The sequence below is a fragment of the Erythrolamprus reginae genome, chromosome 3 (genome assembly GCF_031021105.1).
Source record: "Erythrolamprus reginae isolate rEryReg1 chromosome 3, rEryReg1.hap1, whole genome shotgun sequence".
Taxonomy (NCBI): domain Eukaryota; kingdom Metazoa; phylum Chordata; class Lepidosauria; order Squamata; family Dipsadidae; genus Erythrolamprus; species Erythrolamprus reginae.
The window spans coordinates 227,373,676-227,395,779 of record NC_091952.1 but is presented as its reverse complement, the minus strand read 5'-3'; the positions used below and the strand labels follow the sequence as shown (position 1 = coordinate 227,395,779).

The following is a 22,104-nucleotide window of genomic DNA, read 5'->3' as shown; positions in this document are numbered from 1 at the left end:
GATCCCGCATTTTCCAGTATCTGTAAAACAAGAAAGGCTCTTTGAAAAACTGAACATTATTAACGTCAAAATACGTTTTTTTGGAAAAGTTTCTAAGGAGAGTAAAATTGACCAGCTTTGGTCTTGAATATAAGGGAGGAAAACAATTGGCCGGTCTTTCTGCAACTGACAAACAACAAAGAAATGGAACTTGAGAATTATGTAGTAGATATTTCTGTATGGAATGATCAGTTCACAATTTTCAAAATATGAATGAGAAACCAGCTTCACTTGGCTCCCCCCTGCCCTGCCCCAACATGCACAGATTTAGCAGAGTTGCAGCAAATAGGTTAAAGCAATTTTTAATGCAAGGTTCACACATTTATGAGTTAGGGGGGAAAGGAGCTTTCCACAGCTTAGCAGCTGGAGTGTCGCTATTCAAAAAAAGTAGATCTTCTGTAGCACATAAGTGGTGGGGATTGTGGTGGCCTTTTTCTATGTACAGTCCTTCGATTTGTATGCTGAAGCCTTTACAACAGATCAGACCTTGGGTGCATAGCCGGTGGCACTCTCAAAGCTAGCAATACCTCTTGTTTAATCAATCACCTTGGACAAGACTCTTGGCATAAAAATGCAGAATTCATTTCACTTCTGACACCTTAACAGTTTAATACTTCGTTTCCTTTTCAGGGGAAGTCTAAGAATTGACATTGAAGGTTTATTCTACGATTATTTTCCCAAGAAACAAAAAAGGAAAAAAAATATCCAGGAAGACTCTGCGTGAGTTTGTATCGTGTTTCTTGTTTCCTTTTTAAATAGCAATGCTGAATGGTGCTTTCCAGAAACAAGCATTTTATCAGGCCAAAGGAATTGTTATAAAAGCGTCAGCATCTATTTGGCTTTAAATCTAAGGTCATGTTTTACTATTATTGGTCAGAAGGCCCACATGATACACTTCAAAGAAGGAACAGTCTTATATAAAATACTCTAGCCGCCAGAAAACAAAGGGGCTATATGCTTACATAAATACCTGTTCCTGTGTTAATAAGTACTGTATGGACACAATCCATATATAATAGGACTGTGAATTCAAGGCATTCAACAGAAGTAAATATTATTTTAAAAACACTACAAAAATTTGGAATACGTTTGTAATACTCAGCAGTTGGACTCAGAAAATGGAAGTGCTGTTTCCTAAAACTGAATATATCACAAAAGGGCTTAGTTACCAAAAAAAAGGCAAAGCAAAAGTAGTATAGCAACCAAAAAGTTATGCTGAAGAATGCAAAAATGCAAAACAAAGGTAAGAACACACAGCCACAGGCATATAAACCAACTGGCTGACAGTTAACTTTGGATCATACTTCTCAACCAACCCGAGATCTTCATAAGGCCTTGTCTCCCTACCATGGGGCTTCTCCAGAGGAAGCAATTGCCTTTGAAACCTTTTCAACTGTCTTGAGTGTCAAATGCAGAGAGTCAAGCCAATTAATGACAAGGGACAGGCAGCTAATGATTTGCAATACACAAATGAATTCCCTCTTAACAAAGTCCAAGGCCTGGGATGACTGAAGAGTTTGCTCCCTTCAATCTCCTCCTCATATCTTGTTGACCTTCAAGTAGGGAATTCAGATCCAGGGCCGGTCTTCTTTCTTTGCTCTCAGGCACGATTCTGGGAGAAATCTAGAAACTGACAGGCTCTCTCTCTCTCTCTCTCTCTCTCTTTTTCTCGGTCTCTTTCTTTATCTCTTGCCAACCCCATTCGTTACTTTTGTTTTTGAATGACGGTTTCTCCTCCTGGATGAATGGCTGTCATTGTTGCTCGAGTGTTTGGGTGGACTGTCTTCCGTTCCTAACAAGCAATTGGGCACATACACAAAAGCACATAAGAGATAATCACTTAATTTACTGTTTGGTTTCTCAGTCAAGGGAAATTCTGGATTACGAATGCATATTGAAAGTTTAGTTGAAACCAACATGCCATCTAGTGGTTAAGTTTCCTTCTGACTAATTTTACAAGTCATTAAGTGAGCTGATACTTTTGCGGCTAGCTTTTTTTTTTTTTTTAAGACTATTGGTTTTTCATAAAATTCACACACAAACATACAAACATTTAACACATAGTAGGGGTTACAATTGCCCCTCTCATCTTAGAAGTTAATTTTTAATGCAGAAAAAGAATATATTCTTAATTCATTAAGTCAACATTTGAATCTAAATGAAAAGAAGATTTTTATTCAAACATTATAATAATATAAAATTAAGTTAATAAAAAAAGAAAATATAAAATCATTTTGTTATATTCATATATTTCTCATAATATTCAAATTGTATTGTTCTTTTTTTCTATCCACTTGTAAACTTTATTCCAAATAATATAAAATTCAGATTCTTCTTGGTCATTCAACCTTCTTGTCATCATACCTATCTCTGCACAATGTAAATTTTTTTTATTACCTCTTCTTTCTTGGGGATATTTTCCCCCTTCCAATTTTGTGCATAAACTATTCTGGCTGCTGTTAAGATATGAAAAAGATATAAAATATCTTTTTTATAATTCCGCTTAGTTATGCCTAACAGATAAGGTCCCACAGAGTGGGCCTTCTTCAGGTCCCGTCAACTAAACAATGTCGGTTGGCGGGCCCCAGGGGAAGAGCCTTCTCTGTGGTGGCCCCGGCCCTCTGGAATCAACTCCCCCCGGAGATTAGAACTGCCCCTACTCTCCTTGCCTTTCATAAGCTCCTTAAGACCCACCTCTGTCGTCAGGCATGGGGGAACTGAGACATCTCCCCCGGGCATATACAATTTATGAATGGTATGTTTGTATGCATGTGTGTTTAGAAAATGGGGTCTTTTAAATATTTTTAAACAGTAATTTAGATTTGTTGTACATTGTTTTTTCACTTTGTTGTGAGCCGCCCCGAGTCTGCGGAGAGGGGCGGCATACAAATCTAAATAATAAAAATAATAAAAATAAATAAAATTCTGGGTTTTTTTCTTGTGGTACAATCTCTTTTAACATTTTTTCTATCATTTTCCAATACATCTTAACTTTATTACAGGTCCACCATTGATGGTAATAAGAACCTATTTCCTTTTTACACTTCCAGCATTTTGGGGATATATTTGGGAACATTTTGCGGCTAGCTTTTAAGCAACACCATGAAAGATCTGCTGAACTTTGAAAGGCCAAGCTCCTGCTGGACAGGTGTACTTGGTGTAATTTTATATATTACCAAATTTTATATAATTTTAAATATCATGTTAATCTACATAAATTTTAATTATCATCGCATTTTTGTAAGGTGCATGAAATAATACGTACATAACCTAGATATAATTTTCTGTTTTTGGACTTCTCACAGTTCTAGACAATTTTTTCTTTTATAGATGTATTTTAAATATATTAAGAATACAGTGTTCCCTCGATTTTTGCAGGTTCGAACTTTGCGAAAAGTCTATACCACGGTTTTCAAAAATATTAATTAAAAAATACTTTGTGGGTTTTTTCCCTATACTATGGTTTTTCCTGCCTGATGACGTCATATGTCATCGCCAAACTTTCATCCGACTTTAATAAATATTTTTTCAAATAAACTTTAATAAATAAACATGGTGAGTAACGCTCTAAATGGTTGCTAAGGGAATGGGAAATTGTAATTTAGAGGTTTAAAGTGTTAAGGGAAGGCTTGTGATACTGTTCATAGCCAAAAATAGTGTATTTACTTCCGCATCTCTACTTCGCGGAAATTCGACTTTCGCGGGCGGTCTCGGAACGCATCCCCGTGAAAATCGAGGGAACACTGTACATCAGTTCCATCACATATACAGGAGAACATTTTTGGAAAGATGCCACTGGCATCCTTCAACTATCCAGAAAGACTGAAACAAAAGGTGAATTCTGGTGCTCCCTTTCCTGCTCCTGTTAATGTAGATATGAAAAATGCTATGCTGTTGAGAAACCACTGTATTTTTCGGAGTATAAGATGCACCAGAGTATAAGACATGCCTTAGTTTTTGGGGAGGAAAATAGGGAAAAGAATCTGTTTACCACCAGGTATTCATCTGGCTAGTGTCCTTAGCCAGTACATTATTTTATCCCCTCGTTAGGGTTTCAAAAAAAAAATATTTGGAAAGAGTAACAATGAAAGAGCTTGCAAGCCAGTAAGAGCTGGGAACATCATTAGCACCTGGAAAGAAACATTTGGAGCAAATAGAGCAATGGAAAAAACCCTGCAAAGACTTAGGGTTTGGAAAACATTCTTTGCAGAGAGTAACAATGTAAGAGCTTGCAAGCTGGTAAGGGCTGGAAAGAAACTTATTCAGAGCAAGTTAGAGAAATGAAAAAAAAACCTGGAAAGTCTTATAGCTTGGAAAACATTTTTTGCAGAATAACAATGAAAGAGCTTGCAAGCAGGTAAGAGCTGGGAATAATGTTAGCACCTAGTTAGGGCTGGGGGGAAAAGGTTCAAAAAAAGTTTCATTCAGAATATAAGAGGCGCCCAAATTTTCAGCCACTTTTAAGTAGGAAAAAGGTGCATCTTATACTCCAAGAAATACGATACTTAGCTACAGGCCTACAGCTCTTGTTAAATCCCTTTAATTCTTGAGATAATTACAACAGACCCTAAGAATAATATAGAGATAATCATGCGGCAAAAGGTATGAAAACAGATTGTGTGAATTCACAAGTGATTCATGGAAGCTTGAACTAAATGGAATTTTGGTGTTATTGATATGACAAATAAATATACCAACAAATTGACAGTACCTTGCCAGGAAGCATCTGGGATGTACAAACTATCTTCACTTTCCGACAATGTCTGTTGAGATAAATATAAGATATGTTTGATAATACTTGTAGCAAAGAAACACTATAAGTTTAATAATTGAATTAACTAAGTTAATACAGAGGTACCTCGGTTCTCGAACGCCTTGGTTCTCGTACATTCCGGATACCAAACAAAATTTTCGGCAAAAATTTGCTTCGGTATCTGAACAAAAATTCGGATACCGAACAGCCACAGAAAATTTTGTTTATTATCCAAAATGCTACAAGATCTGAGGGGACGGGGTGAGACGGAATGGGAGTCGGAATCCGACACGCCCATCCTGGCCGCCCACTAAACAGCCTCCCAGTCTCTAGTCTAAGCGCTCCAAGCTGTAGGAGGGGTGGGGGCGGCTACAATACCGGCAGCTTCGGGGGGCTCCTTTCCTCAGTGGTTCGTCTTGTTACTTGCAGGCAGCTGCACCAACTTTCTCCTTCCCGACGGCGCCGGCGGCTTTCCATCGAGCAGCAGCAGCGCCGGGAAGGTCACATGAGGAAGGGAAGCTGCTGGAGCAGCAGCAACTGCTGAGATGGCTCCGGCAGCTTCCCTTCATCATGTGACATTCCCAGCGCTGCTGCTGCTCGACGGAAAGCCGCTGCCGGGAAGGAGAAAGTTGGTGCAGCTGCCTACAGGTACAAGACGAATCACTGAGGAAAGGAGCCCCTCCGAAACTGCCGGTATTGCAGCCGCCCCCACCCTTCCTACAGCTTGGAGTGCTTAGACTATAGAGCTCCTCAGATCTTTATCCCATAGGAAATAAAGGAAATAGGGCCTGGGAACCAATTAAATCCATTTCCATTATTTCCTATGGGATAAATTAATTTGGTACTCGACCAAATCGGTTCTCGACCACACTTCTAGAACGAATTGTGGTCGAGAACTGAGATACCACTGTATTTGGAATTCACTTTTTTATTTCTTCTTCAATTATATAAATTTAATCAACAAGTGAGAAAGGAACCCTTGTCTTCATCTCTAACTGTGTGCAGATGACTAGGTTGAGCTCCACTGAGGGAGAGGACAAGCACGTTGTAAGTCACGAGACCCTGCACTCCCGAAAGATCTAAATCCAGCCCAACTTGAATGTCTTAATTCCTGCTCATTTCCCTTGACCATTAATAGCTCAGATTCACGTAGAGAGCTTAAGCTTGCAATAAATCTTTATAATTTGAACTGCCTGAGTCTCCTCTTGACCACAATCCTTTTGGACATCACCTTTCGCCCTTCTGTCCAAACACAAATCCCTGATCATTTCCTCTCTAACTCTACTCTGCAAGAGAAAGTACCGATTTAGACCTAGGCATTCTGCCTCAATCACAGAAGGCAGCTCATAAATGGTGAATTTGCATGTTTGCACATCAACCAAATAATCATTTTCCTCCATTTCTGTAGTGAACCATAAGCCTTCAGGAAGTTGAAAGCAGAGAATGAGAGCAATAGCCCTCTAACTAATGCTCCTCTGTTGCATATTGTTGCTGAACATTTTTATTTAATGCACATATAATTTGGTCTCCCTTTTCCAAAATAGTAATAAAAATAAATTTAATTTAATCCCCAATTATGTATCTATATGAAAGTTCACCTAAAAGTCGACAAGTTGTGGCTAACATATTTTAACATGTTTACCCAGAGGACAACAGTCTATAATTGCAAGAAATCTCTTGGGCCAAGTTTAGCATTTCCATAGACATTACCTTTTCTCGTCCATAATGGTCTGCGTACCACACCATCCCATATAAACACAGAAAAGTAGTAACCGCCTATAACAGAAGAAAAAGAAGTTGGCCTTGAGTTGCTCTGTTAATACTTATTTTTAATAAGTACTCAATAAGTATTTAATAGGTCTTTCCCTGTTATGTTAGAGAATGACAGAATATGCCATTCTAATTGTTGGTCTATATTAAACATTTCAATCTTATTATGAATTTTTCATGTATTTAGGTAAAAACAACTAGTTATTTTGCTATTTAGCTGTCTTAATTAATGAAGGCAATTGAAAAAGATGCTATTGGGGGGGGGGAAGTGTTTCAGTGGAACAACATACCTATCTAAAATAGGTTATTGCTATCCTAGCAAAATTTGATGTAACATTTACCTATAGCAAGGGAATGAATAAACATAGAAACATAGAAGTCTGACGGCAGAAAAAGACCTCATGGTCCATCTAGTCTGCCCTTATACTATTTTCTGTATTTTATCTTAGGATGGATATATGTTTATCCCAGGCATGTTTAAATTCAGTTACTGTGGATTTACCTACTACGTCTGCTGGAAGTTTGTTTCAAGCATCTACTATGCTTTCAGTAAAATAATATTTTCTCATGTTGCTTTTGATCTTCCCCCCAACTAACCTCAGATTGTGTCCCCTTGTTCTTGTGTTCACTTTCCTATTAAAAACACTTCCCTCCTGGACCTTATTTAACCCTTTAACATATTTAAATGTTTCGATCATGTCCCCCCTTTTCCTTCTGTCCTCCAGACTATACAGATTGAGTTCATTAAGTCTTTCCTGATGCGTTTTATGCTTAAGACCTTCCACCATTCTTGTAGCTCGTCTTTGGACCCGTTCAATTTTGTCAATCTCTTTTTGTAGGTGAGGTCTCCAGAACTGAACACAGTATTCAAAATGTGGTCTCACCAGCGCTCTATATAGCGGGATCATAATCTCCCTCTTTCTGCTTGTTATACCTCTAGCTATGCAGAACATTTGTCATAATGATAACAACGAAGGAGTTAAAAATAATTTGTCTTAAATAGGCATGCGATTTCTGGGAGGTGTTATCCTAATAACCCTATAAGATGTCAAGTTAAGAAATTGGGTTAAAATATAAATATGTGTAATCTAAATGAAAAAAGATGCACTTACCACACAAAGAAGCCACAATATAACATACAGTATTTGTGTTTTTGAGAAGAGATCTTGACCAAATTTGATGCACACAATAGCTTCAAGGAAACCAATAACTCTGGAGGGATGACAAAATAAAAAATAAAATAAAAATATATTGAATTTCTGGTTCCAAAAAGAGAGCCAAATAGCACACTCTTGAAGCATATTTGGGAAACTAATTCTTTCCCAATGATAAAAGGGTGGGTTTTTAATTTTTTGCTGAAATCAAAATTCCGTTACAGTCCTCCTTATAAATGAGTACAGTACATAAAAGCTAACAACAGAAAACCTAAAGCTTGGGAATCATAAGCAGAAGTTTGATAACGGGGTCAAACGTTTCCCCACAGCCTCCTATAGACCTGGGACACCATATCTGGAGAATCCACTCGTAGGTCATACAGACACTACAAGATACATGCAAGAAGTAAATTAAATATCTACATGAAACCGCTGGGTGAGATCATCCAGGGGCATGGGGTGAGGTATCATCAGTATGCTGATGATACCCAGCTGTACATCTCCACTCCATGTCCAGTCAACGAAGCAGTGGAAGTGATGTGCCGGTGCCCGGAGGTTGTTGGGGTCTGGATGGGTGTCAACAGGCTCAAACTCAAACCTGACAAGACGGAGTGGCTGTGGGTTTTGACTCCTAAGGACAATTCCATCTGTCCGTCCATTACCCGGGGGGGGGGGAATCCCTGACCCCCTCGTAGCGGGTCCACAACTTGGGCGTCTTCCTCGATCCACAGCTAACATTAGAGAACCATCTTTCGGCTGTGGCAAGGAGGACGTTTGCCCATGTTTGCCTGGTGCATCAGTTGCGGCCCCACCTGGACCGGGAGTCACTGCTCACAGTCACTCATGCCCTCATCACCTCGAGGTTCGACTACTGTAATGCTCTCTACATGGGGCTACCTTTGAAGAGTGTTCAGAAACTTCAGATCGTGCAGAATGCAGCTGCGAGAGCAATCATGGGCTTTTCCAGATATGCCCATGTCACATCAACACTCCACAGTCTGCATTGGTTGCCGATCAGTTTCCGGTCACAATTCAAAGTGTTGGTTATGACCTATAAAGCCCTTCATGGCATTGGACCAGAATACCTTCGGGACCGCCTTCTGCCGCACGAATCCCAGCGACCGATTAGGTCCCACAGAGTTGGCCTTCTCCGGGTCCCATCGACAAAACAATGCCGTCTGGCGGGACCCAGGGAAGAGCCTTCTCTGTCGCGGCCCCGACCCCCTGGAATCAGCTCCCCCAGGAGATTAGGACTGCCCCCATCCTCCTTGCCTTTCGCAAACTCCTAAAAACCTACCTTTGCCGCCAGGCATGGGGAAATTGATTCCCCTTGGCTGCTCCGTTTTATGTATGGTTTGTTTGGGTTGTATGAGTGTTTTTAATCAAGGGTTTTTAACTGTTTTGCTTTTTAATCATTGGATTTGTATTTTGTATTGCTGTTGTATTGCTCCGAGTCTTCGGAGAGGGTCGGCATACAAATCTAATTAATAATAATAATAATAATAATAATAATAATAATAATGTGAAATATAGTGTGGTAAAATAACTTATTCACAAGAAGCTTTCTAACCACATGATTTGAAGGGAAATTTTTCCTCTTCTTAATTAAAAAGATTCACAGATCATGAATTATTTTTAATTATGGTATATTAAATAAACTACCATTAGTAGTTTATAAACTATGTTTTCCGATCTGGAATTACCAAGCTTAGACAAGATGCTAAGCCAAAGTATAATTAAATATTAAATAATAAATAAATATTAAATAAACTACCATTAGTAGTTTATAAACTATGTTTTCCGATCTGGAATGACCAAACTTACACAAGATGCTAATCAAAGTATAATTAAATATTAAATAATAAATAAATATTAACTAAACTACCATTAGTAGTTTATAAACTATGTTTTCCGATCTGGAATGACCAAGCTTACACAAGATGCTAAGCCAAAATCATCTGGTGGCTTAAAACAATTCTATATTCAACAACTTACCCAAATACCCAGCACTGAGTCCCCACTCTTTTGCACTGTGTGTCTGTGAGATAAGCGTAGTACTGCCTGTAACAACAAAAAATAATAACGCTTTAGGAAAATAGACAATGTCATATTAACTGAAAAGTATTTAACTGTGTTAGGGGATGACACATTTACATTGCAATAGGCCTCCTTGGCATTCTGGATATATATACTAAACCATCATTAATGTTTTTTTCTTCTTGCTTCCTTCTCTACATATGAAGGAACTAGGTAAAGATTTACAATGATGAATGTAAAACAGCCAAAAATTACCTCACAGTTGGTGCTGTAATGATTCCAATGAAGAGAATCCTACACCAGCTTAAAGCGTGACTTGCTTGAAAAACAAATATATGTTTCAAGAAAAAGGTGTTCAACTCTGTCAACTGAAAAGAAAGAGGCAGAAAGAGAAATCAATATATTCATCTGGATAAACAAGGCCAAAATGGAGCCATAGAACAAGTTTGGTTTGTTCCAGAACAATAATATATACTTAGATAATAAATGCATAGCAATTTAGTATTGTAATGACTTAGTTAGCTAATATTGTATGTGGTATACAGTAGTACCTCTAGATACCAGCTGCTCCACAAGCGAGTATTCCAAGTTACGAGCCGCAACGCGAGCAAAATTTCTGTTCGACACCCGAGCTCAAATTCGGGATACGAGACGAGCTTCTGCTAGGTGGCGCAAGAATCCTTGCTTCTGGTTATCTCAGCGCAAAAAACAAAGTCTAAAGGCATTCGTTCGAGATGCGAGTTGATTGACTTACGAGCTCGGGTCTGGAACGAATTAAACTCGTATGTCGAGGTACCACTGTATATGTATACAATATTTATGTAGCAGCGAATGAAGAATTTACATTGTATTTCTCTCCAATGAAATTTTAAACACTCCAGTTTTACTGATAAAAGAAAACACATTAAATTTTTCTGTTTTATTACTATGGAATTGTGAAATTATAATCTACTGAAACAATACAAAAATGGCTGGTATGGAGATGGGGTGGGATGGAGAGAGCACACAAAACCATGGCCCCTTCGGTACATGGAAAAACGAAGATTAAGAATATAAATCTTCAATTTATGTATAATAAAAGTAGGAATAAATACATGCTTGTGGAAAAAATAATAAATAATAATTTATTATTATAAATTTATTATATATACATTATTATATATTATATATTTATGATTATAATAATATATAATAAATAATAATACTAAATCACTTTAGGAAAATACTAAGTAGTTGCATGTATTACGTAAGTACAGTACTTAAGTACAGGTAGCATTGCTTCCTGTATGACCAAGTTAGCAAGTTATCTCACAAGGAGTTCATAATCTTATTATTTCTTTTGTAAATACAGTACATTTCCCTTTATATTTATCTGAAGAAAATTCTCAGGCTTGGATCATTCCTTATATGCACAACTTGTTTTGGCCCACCAGCAACCAACAGATTCAGACAGTGAGGAGGTTGGGGAGGGACATGGGCTAGTCCTGGAGACTGGGGGAAGGCTCTGATGAGTCCTCTGTGTTGGAGGCAGAGATGGGGCCAGGGCAGTCTGGCAGTTATCAGGTGCCTCCAGACAGTGTTGTGAATGCTCCTTGTCCACCTCAGATCATGTCAGATCCTGAGGAGGAAGAGCCAGGCCCCTCTGGATACCCTGGACCAGGGGGGTTGTCAGAGGAAACAGAGAGCAAGAGTGAGGCAGAAAGTGACTTGAGTGACCCTGAGGAACCACTAGGGGGGGCTGATGTGCCAATGGGTGAGTTGTCCCAGTCAGAGAGTGAGGAAGACATGAGAGTGGAAAGCCACTGGATAGACCCTCGCTATAGAAGACTGCTTCGAAGGCAAGAGGAGTTACAGAGTAAAAGGTATTATTAGCTTACAGCCTTAGCCTCTTTGAGGTGTGATATCACTTCCAGGCAGTATAAAGGAATGGGATTGTGGGAAATGGAGCGTGGAGACTCAACGTTGTTTCATGGAAGAGACGTGAGCCTGAGAGTTTGATTGAACAAGGCTTAAAAATCATGATTTCTGCTTCAAACAGACATTCTTTGTTGGATGCTAAACTGGGAAATGCTTTAGGGGAGCAAAAGCGTATGTTTACGTAAATGAATGGAATTTATCTAAAGAATGTTGATAAGATGAGTTTCTAGTGTTCTTCCCGGACATAGATTACAGCTAGCTCTAAAGAGAAAGTAACTTCTTCTGTGGTATTTTAAAAAACCTGTGCTTCATTATTTATGCTTGTTTTCAAAATTAACAGTGGATTTTATCATAAAATAAGTGATTTTTGAGCTGGGGTTCGATCCGAGGCAGAACAGACAGCAGTGAGGCAGACAGCCGGAGCCTGTTTCCAGTGTGTGCATGCCTAGAGCTTATGGAAGAAAGAACCACTGAGGAACAAGGGTCAACTTGGGAGTAAGGCCAAAGGTGGATAGTGAATGGTCCCTCCCATAGGAAAGAAAGAGGAGCGAAGGGGAGGGGAGTTTGCAAGAGACAATTAGTTCAATTCATGAGGGTGAAGATCTGTTCCTGACTTCTTGCCAAGTAATTGTTGCTGCAACGTGGCATTTGGAAGATATCGGCCTGGCACCACTCCAAGACTGAGAAAGGTTTGTAGTTGTGAAAGCTCATTGAAGACTGTTTGCCAGGACTTTGCTGGAGAGGAATTCTGTTTAACCTAAATAAAAGAGGCTTTATCGAAATGAGGAATCTGTTCTGTGGTTTGATACAGCCACACATGCGGAGAGCGATGCATAGGCAACAACAGCTGAGAGATTATCAAAGAAAATGAGGCCACCTGTGGTTGGGTGGGGCTGTGGTAATTAGTGAGGCTGCTATAAAGAGCAGCCTGTGGGTTTGACCATTGTGGAGGATTATCTGATCATTGTGTTTCCTGACTGCTTTACTGACTTTGACCTTTGTGTGCTGATTTTTCCTCACTTTGAAACTAAACCAGAGCAAAGTGTGTTTCACTTTGTGAAAGAAGGACTGTGAATTGCCTCACAGCTGCAAGCTAAGTATCACAGAACTGATAAGGGACTTGTACAAATTACCAGTTTATTTGGAGACCACTGCTCTTTGCTATACCACAAGAGGGCTTAGTTTAAGTGAATTTTCATTATAAAGAACATTGTTTTGAATTTTCAAACGTGTGTGTGTCTGAAATTTGTACCTATATCATTTCCCTGGAATACAAGCCAGCAAATGATATTGTTTCATTTGGTTATGCATTAACAAAACAAATATAATCTGCTCCCCCACAAAACATCAAATAAGATGCCCTAAGTCAGTCATGGCAAACCTATGGCATGCCCTAACTCAGATCTGGGCAAGGGGTGGCTCACGGGCCGCATCCGTCCCACCCACTGTTTGTGACCAGCCCGCCCGCCCGCCCGCTACCTGTGACTGGTCCGCAGAAGTCGGGGTCTGCTCCAGTGCGCGTCTGCCGCGACTTCTCCGGTTCCTGCTTTCCTGATGAATCATGAGGAAAGCAGGAACCGGAGGAGTCCTGCCAGATGTGGTGAGCTCTTTCATCGTCACACTGGAGCAGATCCCATCCTCCTACCGATAGCGGCCGAGCACAGAAACCACGCAAACACTTCAGCGCAGTGACTGTGGTGCACCGTGTTGCCATAAAGCAAAAAATTAGGGGTCTGTAGAGTGGGTATGGGTGTTTAGGTTAGGCCAGGGTCTGGGTCTTTACAGTATTGGGTAGAACTGAATTAATTATATTAGTCCGGCCCTCTAAGACCATCCCAATTTCTCATGCAGCCCCATGGTCAAATTAATTGCCCACCCCTACCCTAGCTCTTTGGCCAGCTGATTTTCAGATTGCACAGAGGCTCTGGGAGGGCGTTTTCAGCTTCCTGGAGATCTCCAGGGGGATGGGGGAGGGCATTTTTGTCCTCCTCAGACTCTAGGGAAGCTACTAGAGCCTGGGGAGGGTAAAAAACAGGCCTACTGGACCCACCAGAAGTTTGAAGTTGGGAAACCGGCCATTTCTGTCCTCCAGGCGGGTGGAGGAGGCAGTTATAACCCTCCCCAGGCATTGAGTTATGGATGTGGGCACAGGCTTTTAGCACCTGAGGAGAAAAAAGCTGGCCATCACTGCCCTAAGTCTTCAGTTGTATTTTACCTGCCATATGATCATGAAAAGGTATATCCCAGCAACTCGTTGAAAGGAGGATTTGGGATCAAACCAGCGAACGTAGGTCCAGCTTGCAGGAGTAAACTGCAAAACAGCTCTCTTGATTTTACCTGTGGTGGTGTGAATGTCCCTAAAAGCAAATTATAATAATAATAATTAATAATAATAATAATTTATTAGATTTGTATGCCACCCCTCTCCGAAGACTCGGGGCGGCTCACAACAACGATAAAACAATATTATACTGGCACAAATCTAATATTAAAACAAAAAACAAAAACAAAACCCTAAAAACCCTATCATAATTAAAAACCAAACAGCACATACATACCAAACATAAATTATAATAAGCCTGGGGGAAAGGTGTCTCAAATCCCCCATGCCTGGCGGTATAGGTGGGTCTTAAGTAGTTTACAGAAACAAGGAGGGTGGGAGCAGTTCTAATCTCCAGAGGGAGTTGATTCCAGAGGGCCGGGGCCGCCACAGAGAAGGCTCTTCCCCTGAGGCCCGCCAGACGACATTGTTTAGTCGACGGGACCCGGAGAAGGCCAACTCTGTGGGACTTTATCGGCCGCTAGGATTCGTGCGGTAGCAGGCGGTTCCGGAGGTACTCTGGTCCAATGCCATGTAGGGCTTTAAAGGTCATGACCAACACTTTGAATTGTGACCGGAAACTGATCGGCAGCCAACGCAGGCCACGGAGTGTTGTAGATACGTGGGCGAATCTGGGAAGCCTCACGATGGCTCTCGCGGCCGCGTTCTGCACGATCTGGAGTTTCCGAACACTTTTCAAAGGTAGCCCCATGTAGAGAGCGTTGCAGTAATAAGGAGACCAATGTTGCATTTTTACTTAACAATCATAATTCAAAATGATGTTATATATTGTGATATTGCGGCAGATTTAGGTCCTTTAATCCAGGGATCTCCAACCTTGACAACTTTCAGCTTGGCAGACTTCAACTCTGCAAAGGTGGCTGGGGAATTTTGGGAGATAAAGTCCAGCAGGCTTAAAGTTGCATTAAGCATGCAAACATTTTTTCAATGCAATAAAATGCTCATTCACACAAAGGCTTTACTCCCTAAATGTTTCAAAGCTGAATGAACAATTCCCTATGTTACTCAAACAGATACTTTTACTAAACAATACCACTTTTTAAAAAATTGCTTTCAAAAAAGGATTTGAAAATTCTAGGCTTTCCGACACTATTTTTTATCATTTGACAGATGTTTTTAGAATTAAGAATTAAGGATAAGTTTAGTGATTGTATCAATGCAAATGATAGCATTTGCAGAAATTTCTACTTGCTTTTAATGTACGCAAACAGTTTCCAAGCACATTTTAAAAAGAGCCATATGTGATGTCCCATTTCTATTCTATTACAGTGACTTCCACTCTAGCCTCTTCCAATTCTATAGGACTTACCAGTCTGGCATTCATATCGTATTCATATCATTTCTGGGGCACAACAATAGCTAAGAATATCCACTATTATTTTTGTATTTGTCACAATGGCATTGCGGGGAATTTCTCCCTTACTTTTAGCAGGACACAATCAATAATAAAACTTCAGACACTAATTTAAAAATCATCTTTCTGCATTCTAGCAACTACAACATGAAATCAATTTTACTTCAAGCTCTATGGATTTACTGTTACATGGGTAAATGATTGTGTACATAGTTGAGAAGTATATCAAGAAAGACAGACCTGTTCTACTCATTCTATTGCCAGGATAAAATACAAAGATTGTAACCAGAAAAGAAAATAGATAAAACAAAGGATCATATACAGTATATGGACACCATTTTTTCAGGCACAGCTCTCAGAAAATAGCACTAACTCGTTTTTAAAAAAATACACCAATTCAACATGGAAAGAAACAAGAAACATGTGAAACCATTTCCTAATGTCACCCTTCAATGGTATACTTAACAACAAGCAATATGAAACAATTCATTTTCATGCTCCTGCAATAATTTTTAATTTCTCAATGTAGCCTATATTTCTAAGATGTTCTGGCTGTCTCACATCCAAGTTCTGTTCAGGTTTCACATCTATTTATCTTTTACCAGGACCAGACTCAATCAGCTAAATTCTAATAAATTAAAAACTAATAACAATTTTTTTTAACTCATGCAAATGAATCTGTAGGTGAGTCCATATCTCAACACCCACTGGTAGTTATACCTGGAAAACGATTCCAAACTCTTAGACGGATACCCATGCTTCGCTACGAAACTATGTGATCAGGCTTGATAAATTGACAGTTAAAACTTGAAAATTAATGAGTAGTTACGATCAGGCTTGATTACTGATAAATTGATACTTAAAACTTGAAAATTTATGTAGAATGTGTAAGCATCAAAACGTTTTAATATAAAGCAACCGGCAGTTGGAACAGAGTTCTTCTCAGGTGGGGAGGGGGAGTAGAACGTTTAACCCCTTAGCATTAGAGACTTAATATAAGAGACTGTATAAGAAATACCTAATGATCTGATGGTCATTTAGAAAAATCTTTTCTTAGCGAGCACCTAGAAGCCAAGAGGAACATATGTGCCAAGTTTCAAGTTTGCAGGTTTTATAGTTTTGGAGATTTCATGAGTGAGTGAGTGATATATGACTTTTATATACTGCTCAAAAGAATAAAGGGAACACTCAAACAACACATCCTAGATCTGAATGAATGAAATATTCTCATTGAATACTTTGTTCTGTACAAAGTTGAATGTGCACAACAGCATGTGAAATTGATTGTCAATCAGTTCCAACTGCCATTTGCTTCCTAAGTGGACAGTTTGATTTCATGGAAGTTTGATTTATTTGGAGTTATATTGTCTTAAGTGTTCCCTTTATTTTTTTGAGCAGTGTATATATTATATATTACAATTCCTAGTGCAAGTACATGTAGTATTTTCAATAATACAAAGAACATAAATATGACCTTGATTTAATCTATTTAAGTGGCCTATAATTAAATTATCTCTCTAATAGGCAAGATTCACTATACAGGTAGTCCTAGATTTACAACAGTTCAATCACCATTCAAAGATACAACAGCCCTGAAAAAAGTGACTTATGATTGTTTTTCACACTTACGACTATTGCAGCATCCCTATGGTCACATGATCAAAATCTAGACATTTGGCAACTGGTTCATATTTAAGGTAGTTGTAGTGTCCTGGGGTCTTTTTGAACACTTTTTGTGAGCTTCTGACAAGCAAAATCAATGGGGAAGACAACTCCAGTGATTCACTAAACAACTGTGGGAAGAAAAGTCAGAAAATGGGGCAAACTCATGTAAGAAATGTCTCATTTAGCAACATAATTTTGGACTCAATTATGGTCATAAGTCGAGGACTACCTGTATTCCTATGAAACTCTGCAATATAATACATATCTCATTAAGACAATGTTTATTAAAGATAGTACTTAAGACCTACTTGAAGCTTGCCCAGTGATAAGTCCTCATCTCCAACCAACGACAGACCACCATGCCCAACCAGATGCCACCTCCGTTACATAACAGGATGTCCAAAATTACTTGATCCCACCAGCATTCAGCAAAATTCGGCAGCAGATGCATGAAGAACAGCTACAGAATACAACAGAAATTTTGATAAGAAATTCATTTTGACTCCTGTTCAACGTTAAAAAAAACCCAAAACCAAACAAGTTTTGAAAATATGGGAAAGATTTTAATACAATAAATGAATGTGACTAGGAGGCCAGCCTAGGATTTCAGAAATAGAAACTTTATTACTTTATTATATTTGAATTTTAAAGACCCACTACGTTCAACAAAGAAGACAACAATAATATATTGAGTGATGCATTGATTTTCTGGTAGAATCAGTGGGTACAAAATAAAGTTAAAGATTTACACACACACACACACACACACACACACACACACACACACACACACTAAAGTATCTATACAAACACACACATTTAGTCTTGCCATAAATTATTATGTGGTAGTGATAGTTTATTTATTTAATGCCTTAAAGACAAACATATTGTATTTTCAACAGTGTTCTATCCTTCTATCCATGGCACACCAGTAATTCACTGAATACTATGGAAAAGGTTTGACAGCTAGCATCTGTATTAATTTATACAGATAAATTATCAATTAATTTAATACGCAGATGAATAATATAGAATATAATACTGTAGCAGTTAACATTGCACCTCCTGTTTTAAGTTTCAATATGCTCTAGAAAATAAGATTTTAACAAGTATTCAGAAGAAAATATTGGACACTTGGAAAGAATATATCAGAAATCCTTCTAATCTAAAGAACCATTTAGATTGTTTTAAGACCTCTGTTGGTGTTGTGGTTAGTTCTGGCCCAGCTCCTGCCCCAAGGAATGTGCAGGTGGATGTGGGGGAAACATCCACATGCCGCAGGCCTGTTTTGCTCCCGATGGAATCTGCCGACGAAGTCTCCTCTGATCAAGGAAGCGTGAATGACAGGGAAGAGGGGAGTTTGGCAGACAGACCAGAAGGAGATCAATCATCTGTATCATCCCTGGATTCTGAACAAGAATTAATGATACATCCACGCATGCATAGAGTGATGCATAGGAGACAACAACTGAAGGATTATTACAAGAGAAAATGAGGCCACCTGTGGTTGGGTGGGGCTGCTGTAATTAGTGCTACAGATAAAAGTGCAACCTGGTGTTTTAGCCTCATGGCAGTTTATCTGATTCATTGTTTCGTCAAGATCATGGTTTTTGTGCTGTTCAAGATTGTGTGTGGACTCTCTGGACTTTAAAATTGGACTCAATTTCCCAGTTATTGGGTGAGCAATTGGATTACATTTAACCTGTGCCTTGTGTGTACCAGAAAACCCCTTTGACATTTAAAAAGGGAGCTGTTTCTGTTTTTCTGTTTATAAAAACTTTTTGGTTTTCCTTTTATTGTGTGGTGTGTGTCTTCCTAGACTAATTACCCTGTAATTACGGGCGATTGAAACATGCCCGGCAGAACAGTTGGATAAATTCACTTGGAGCTAGACTATTGAGTTCAAGAATTAACCTGCTGAGTTGGCTTTGGTGTGATTTACTGGACTACACTAAGGCACTTTAGCATAGGGCTGGCACTGAAGAGTTTTCAAGATCTGCAGCTGAGCCAATTCTACAGAAAAGAATTATTTATTTGCCATATAAACTAGCTGTAGAGACTTCGCATTTACATCACATACATGCACAGGTATCATATAGGAATGTCTTTCCTTTATAAATGAAAAGGTGGACACATTTTACCAAATCTGACTCAGGCAAAACTGGCAAACTGGAAAAGACTAGTCTACAGCAGGGATCCCCAAACTTGGCAACTTTAAGACTTGTTGACTTCAACTCCCAATTCTGGAAGATGAAGCCCACAAGTCTTAAAGTTGTCAAGTTTGAAGACCTCTGGTCTACAGTCTCAGTTGCAATGCAGTTTTCAGGATTCTTTGGCACATCCAAATATCAAGCCATGGCATTGGCAACTGTCCCGTGCATTCAACTTTTTTTAGTGCCTATTACCCAACCTACCTCTGTCAGTTCCCAGGTGATGCTAATAGTCCAACACAATCCATAGCTGCGAATCAACAAAGCCTTCATCGCCCAGCCCCAGAAATGTCCAAAAGCAAATATGTCAAAATGACTTAGGATTCGTTCCCAGGTAATAACATGGCAATTCACAGCATATTCCTGTTGATGATTACAGAGAAAGGATCCAGGGAAGAGAGACAAATAAGGCAACAGACACCAACATTTTTTAAAAGAATACTTTTAGATGAAATAGAATGCACTATTAAAATACATTCTTTTCTGTAGCTCAGCCTTGTTCAGAAGCTCAAATATGTATTAGGATAACATCACGAGCAACTAGACAAAACTGACTAAGATGCCTTGCACATTTGCTCATAAAATAGAAAAATGACTTTAAAAGGAAAAAGTGTGAGGATTAATCAAAATAATTCTGGCTATGACTAATACAATTCACCCAAAGATAAACTTGAGTCTCAACCAAAAATAATTATTCTTATTCTCAGATTAGATTAGATTGCAAGTCAACCTTGACGAGGCTTGGAGATTTTCCATCTTTGGTCCTGGATGGATAATGCTGCCCTGTTCAGATTCAGTATGCAATCTGAGGTCCTCCTGGACTCACGACTCCTGCACAAAGCTCTTTTTTGGAGGGGGGCTTTACACAACTGCATCATATGCACCAGTTGTACCTAGTAGCAACTCCCCTCCGATGACCGGACTGTTCCCACCCTACTGGCCTTCTGAAAGGCTACAAAGACCTGGCTTTGCCAGCAAGCCTAGGGGCCATGAACTAACATCTGTCATGGCCAAATTATACTGAATGTTATGTATGTGTGTTGCTTGATTGATTGAGTTATGGGTTTTTAATTGGGATTATAGTTTTAGATTTTTTTCATATTTGACTTCTTTTTTTAATGTACAGTGATCCCCCGTTTATTGCGTCCCCAACCATTGCGAACAGGGTACTTCGCGATTTTTCAACCCGGAAGTCAAAATACCATCTACGCATGCGTGCCCGTTTTTTCTATGGGCACGCATGCGTAGATGGCAACCGGCTTCCCTGGGTCTTCCCCCTCTTGCTGGCGTCAGCGAGGAGTTTCCCCACCGCCCACGCAAACTCCTCGCTGCCGCCCGCCCTTCGCCCGCCCACGCGGTTCATTCTCGCTGCTTTTGAGCTGAGTCCGGAAGAGAATTCGCTCCCGGACTCAGCTCGAAAGCGCCGAGAGCCAGCGTGGACAAGCCGTTCGCTAGCGCTGGCTATCGGCGCTTTTGAGCTGAGTCCGGAAGAGAATTCGCTCCCGGACTCAGCTCGAAAGCGCCGATAGCCAGCGTGGACAAGCCGTTCGCTAGCGCTGGCTATCGGCGCTTTTGAGCTGAGTCCGGAAGAGAATTCGCTCCCGGACTCAGCTCGAAAGCGCCGAGAGCCAGCGTGGACAAGCCGTTCGCTAGCGCTGGCTATCGGCGCTTTTGAGCTGAGTCCGGAAGAGAATTCGCTCCCGGACTCAGCTCGAAAGCGCCGAGAGCCAGCGTGGACAAGCCGTTCGCTAGCGCTGGCTATCGGCGCTTTTGAGCTGAGTCCGGAAGAGAATTCGCTCCCGGACTCAGCTCGAAAGCGCCGATAGCCAGCGTGGACAAGCCGTTCGCTAGCGCTGGCTATCGGCGCTTTTGAGCTGAGTCCTGGAGCGAATTCGCTCCCGGACTCAGCTCGAAAGCGCCGAGAGCCAGCGCGGAGGAGCCGAAGATTGGGGGCGGCGCGGCTATTTTAAAATGTCGCCGCCGGCATGGGGGGCTTGCCAGCACCCCCCGGACCCCCAACCCGGGTTTGGGGGGCGGCTAGGAAGCCCCCCATGCCGGCGGCAAACAGCCGCGCCGCCCCCAATCTTCGGTTCCTCGCTAGCGCTGTGGGAGTAAAAACACCATCTGCACATGCGCAGATGGTGTTTTTACTTCCGCAGCGCTACTTCGCGAAAACCCGCTCGTTGCGGGGGGTCCTGGAACGGAACCCTCGCAACGAGCGGGGGATCACTGTATTTGTATTTTTATTTTGTTATAAGCTGCCCTGAGTCCTTTGGAATTGGGTGGCATAGAAGTATGTATGTTTGTATGTATGTATGTATGTATGTATGTATGTATGTATGTATGTATGCATGCATGCATGAATGAATGAATAAATAAATAAATAAATAAATAGTCATGACCTGCAAGGCCTTGCTTATGATCACTCTTGCCTAAGTCTTCTCCTGATTGGACTATTACAATGCACTCCACGTGGAGCTGCTCTTAAGGATCATCCAGAATTTCAGCTAGTTTTAAAGGCATCGGCACAGGTACTGATAGTAATGGGCCCAGTTTCTACACTCGTGTGGCACTGATACTCCATGAGCTGCATCGACTCCCAAAAGACTTCAGAGTGAAATTTAAGGTGCTGATCACCTTTTCAATCCTTATATGGCAGAGCTATCAAACTTCTGGCCCATGGGCCGGATGTGTCATGCACTGGCCACGCCCATGCCCGGTTTAGCAAAGGGGGGGGAAACTCCTAATAAGTCACATGACACCGCCGAGACGCCGTGAGTTTGTCATCCCTACTATATCGCATAGGACCAAATTACAAGCAGGATCACCTGCTCCCAAGAACATCTGCCCAGCTTTATGCTCCC

The 22,104-nt window shown here is 40.4% G+C and overlaps 1 protein-coding gene across 1 annotated transcript in view; it reads right to left on the bottom strand.

Moving 5' to 3' along the window:
* Positions 1–325: 325 nt before the first annotated feature.
* PTDSS1 (phosphatidylserine synthase 1) overlaps positions 326–22,104 on the bottom strand; it is a 48,852-nt gene continuing 27,073 nt past the window's right edge. Inside the window, exons 5-13 of the mRNA XM_070748080.1 lie at positions 19,445–19,603; positions 17,339–17,490; positions 13,886–14,027; positions 10,009–10,121; positions 9,712–9,777; positions 7,675–7,774; positions 6,503–6,568; positions 4,751–4,802; positions 326–1,831 (exon numbers count right to left, since the gene is read on the bottom strand). Coding sequence (XP_070604181.1) covers positions 1,722–1,831; positions 4,751–4,802; positions 6,503–6,568; positions 7,675–7,774; positions 9,712–9,777; positions 10,009–10,121; positions 13,886–14,027; positions 17,339–17,490; positions 19,445–19,603 — 960 coding nt within the window. The 3' untranslated portion in view covers positions 326–1,721. The remainder of the gene's footprint in view (positions 1,832–4,750; positions 4,803–6,502; positions 6,569–7,674; positions 7,775–9,711; positions 9,778–10,008; positions 10,122–13,885; positions 14,028–17,338; positions 17,491–19,444; positions 19,604–22,104) is intronic.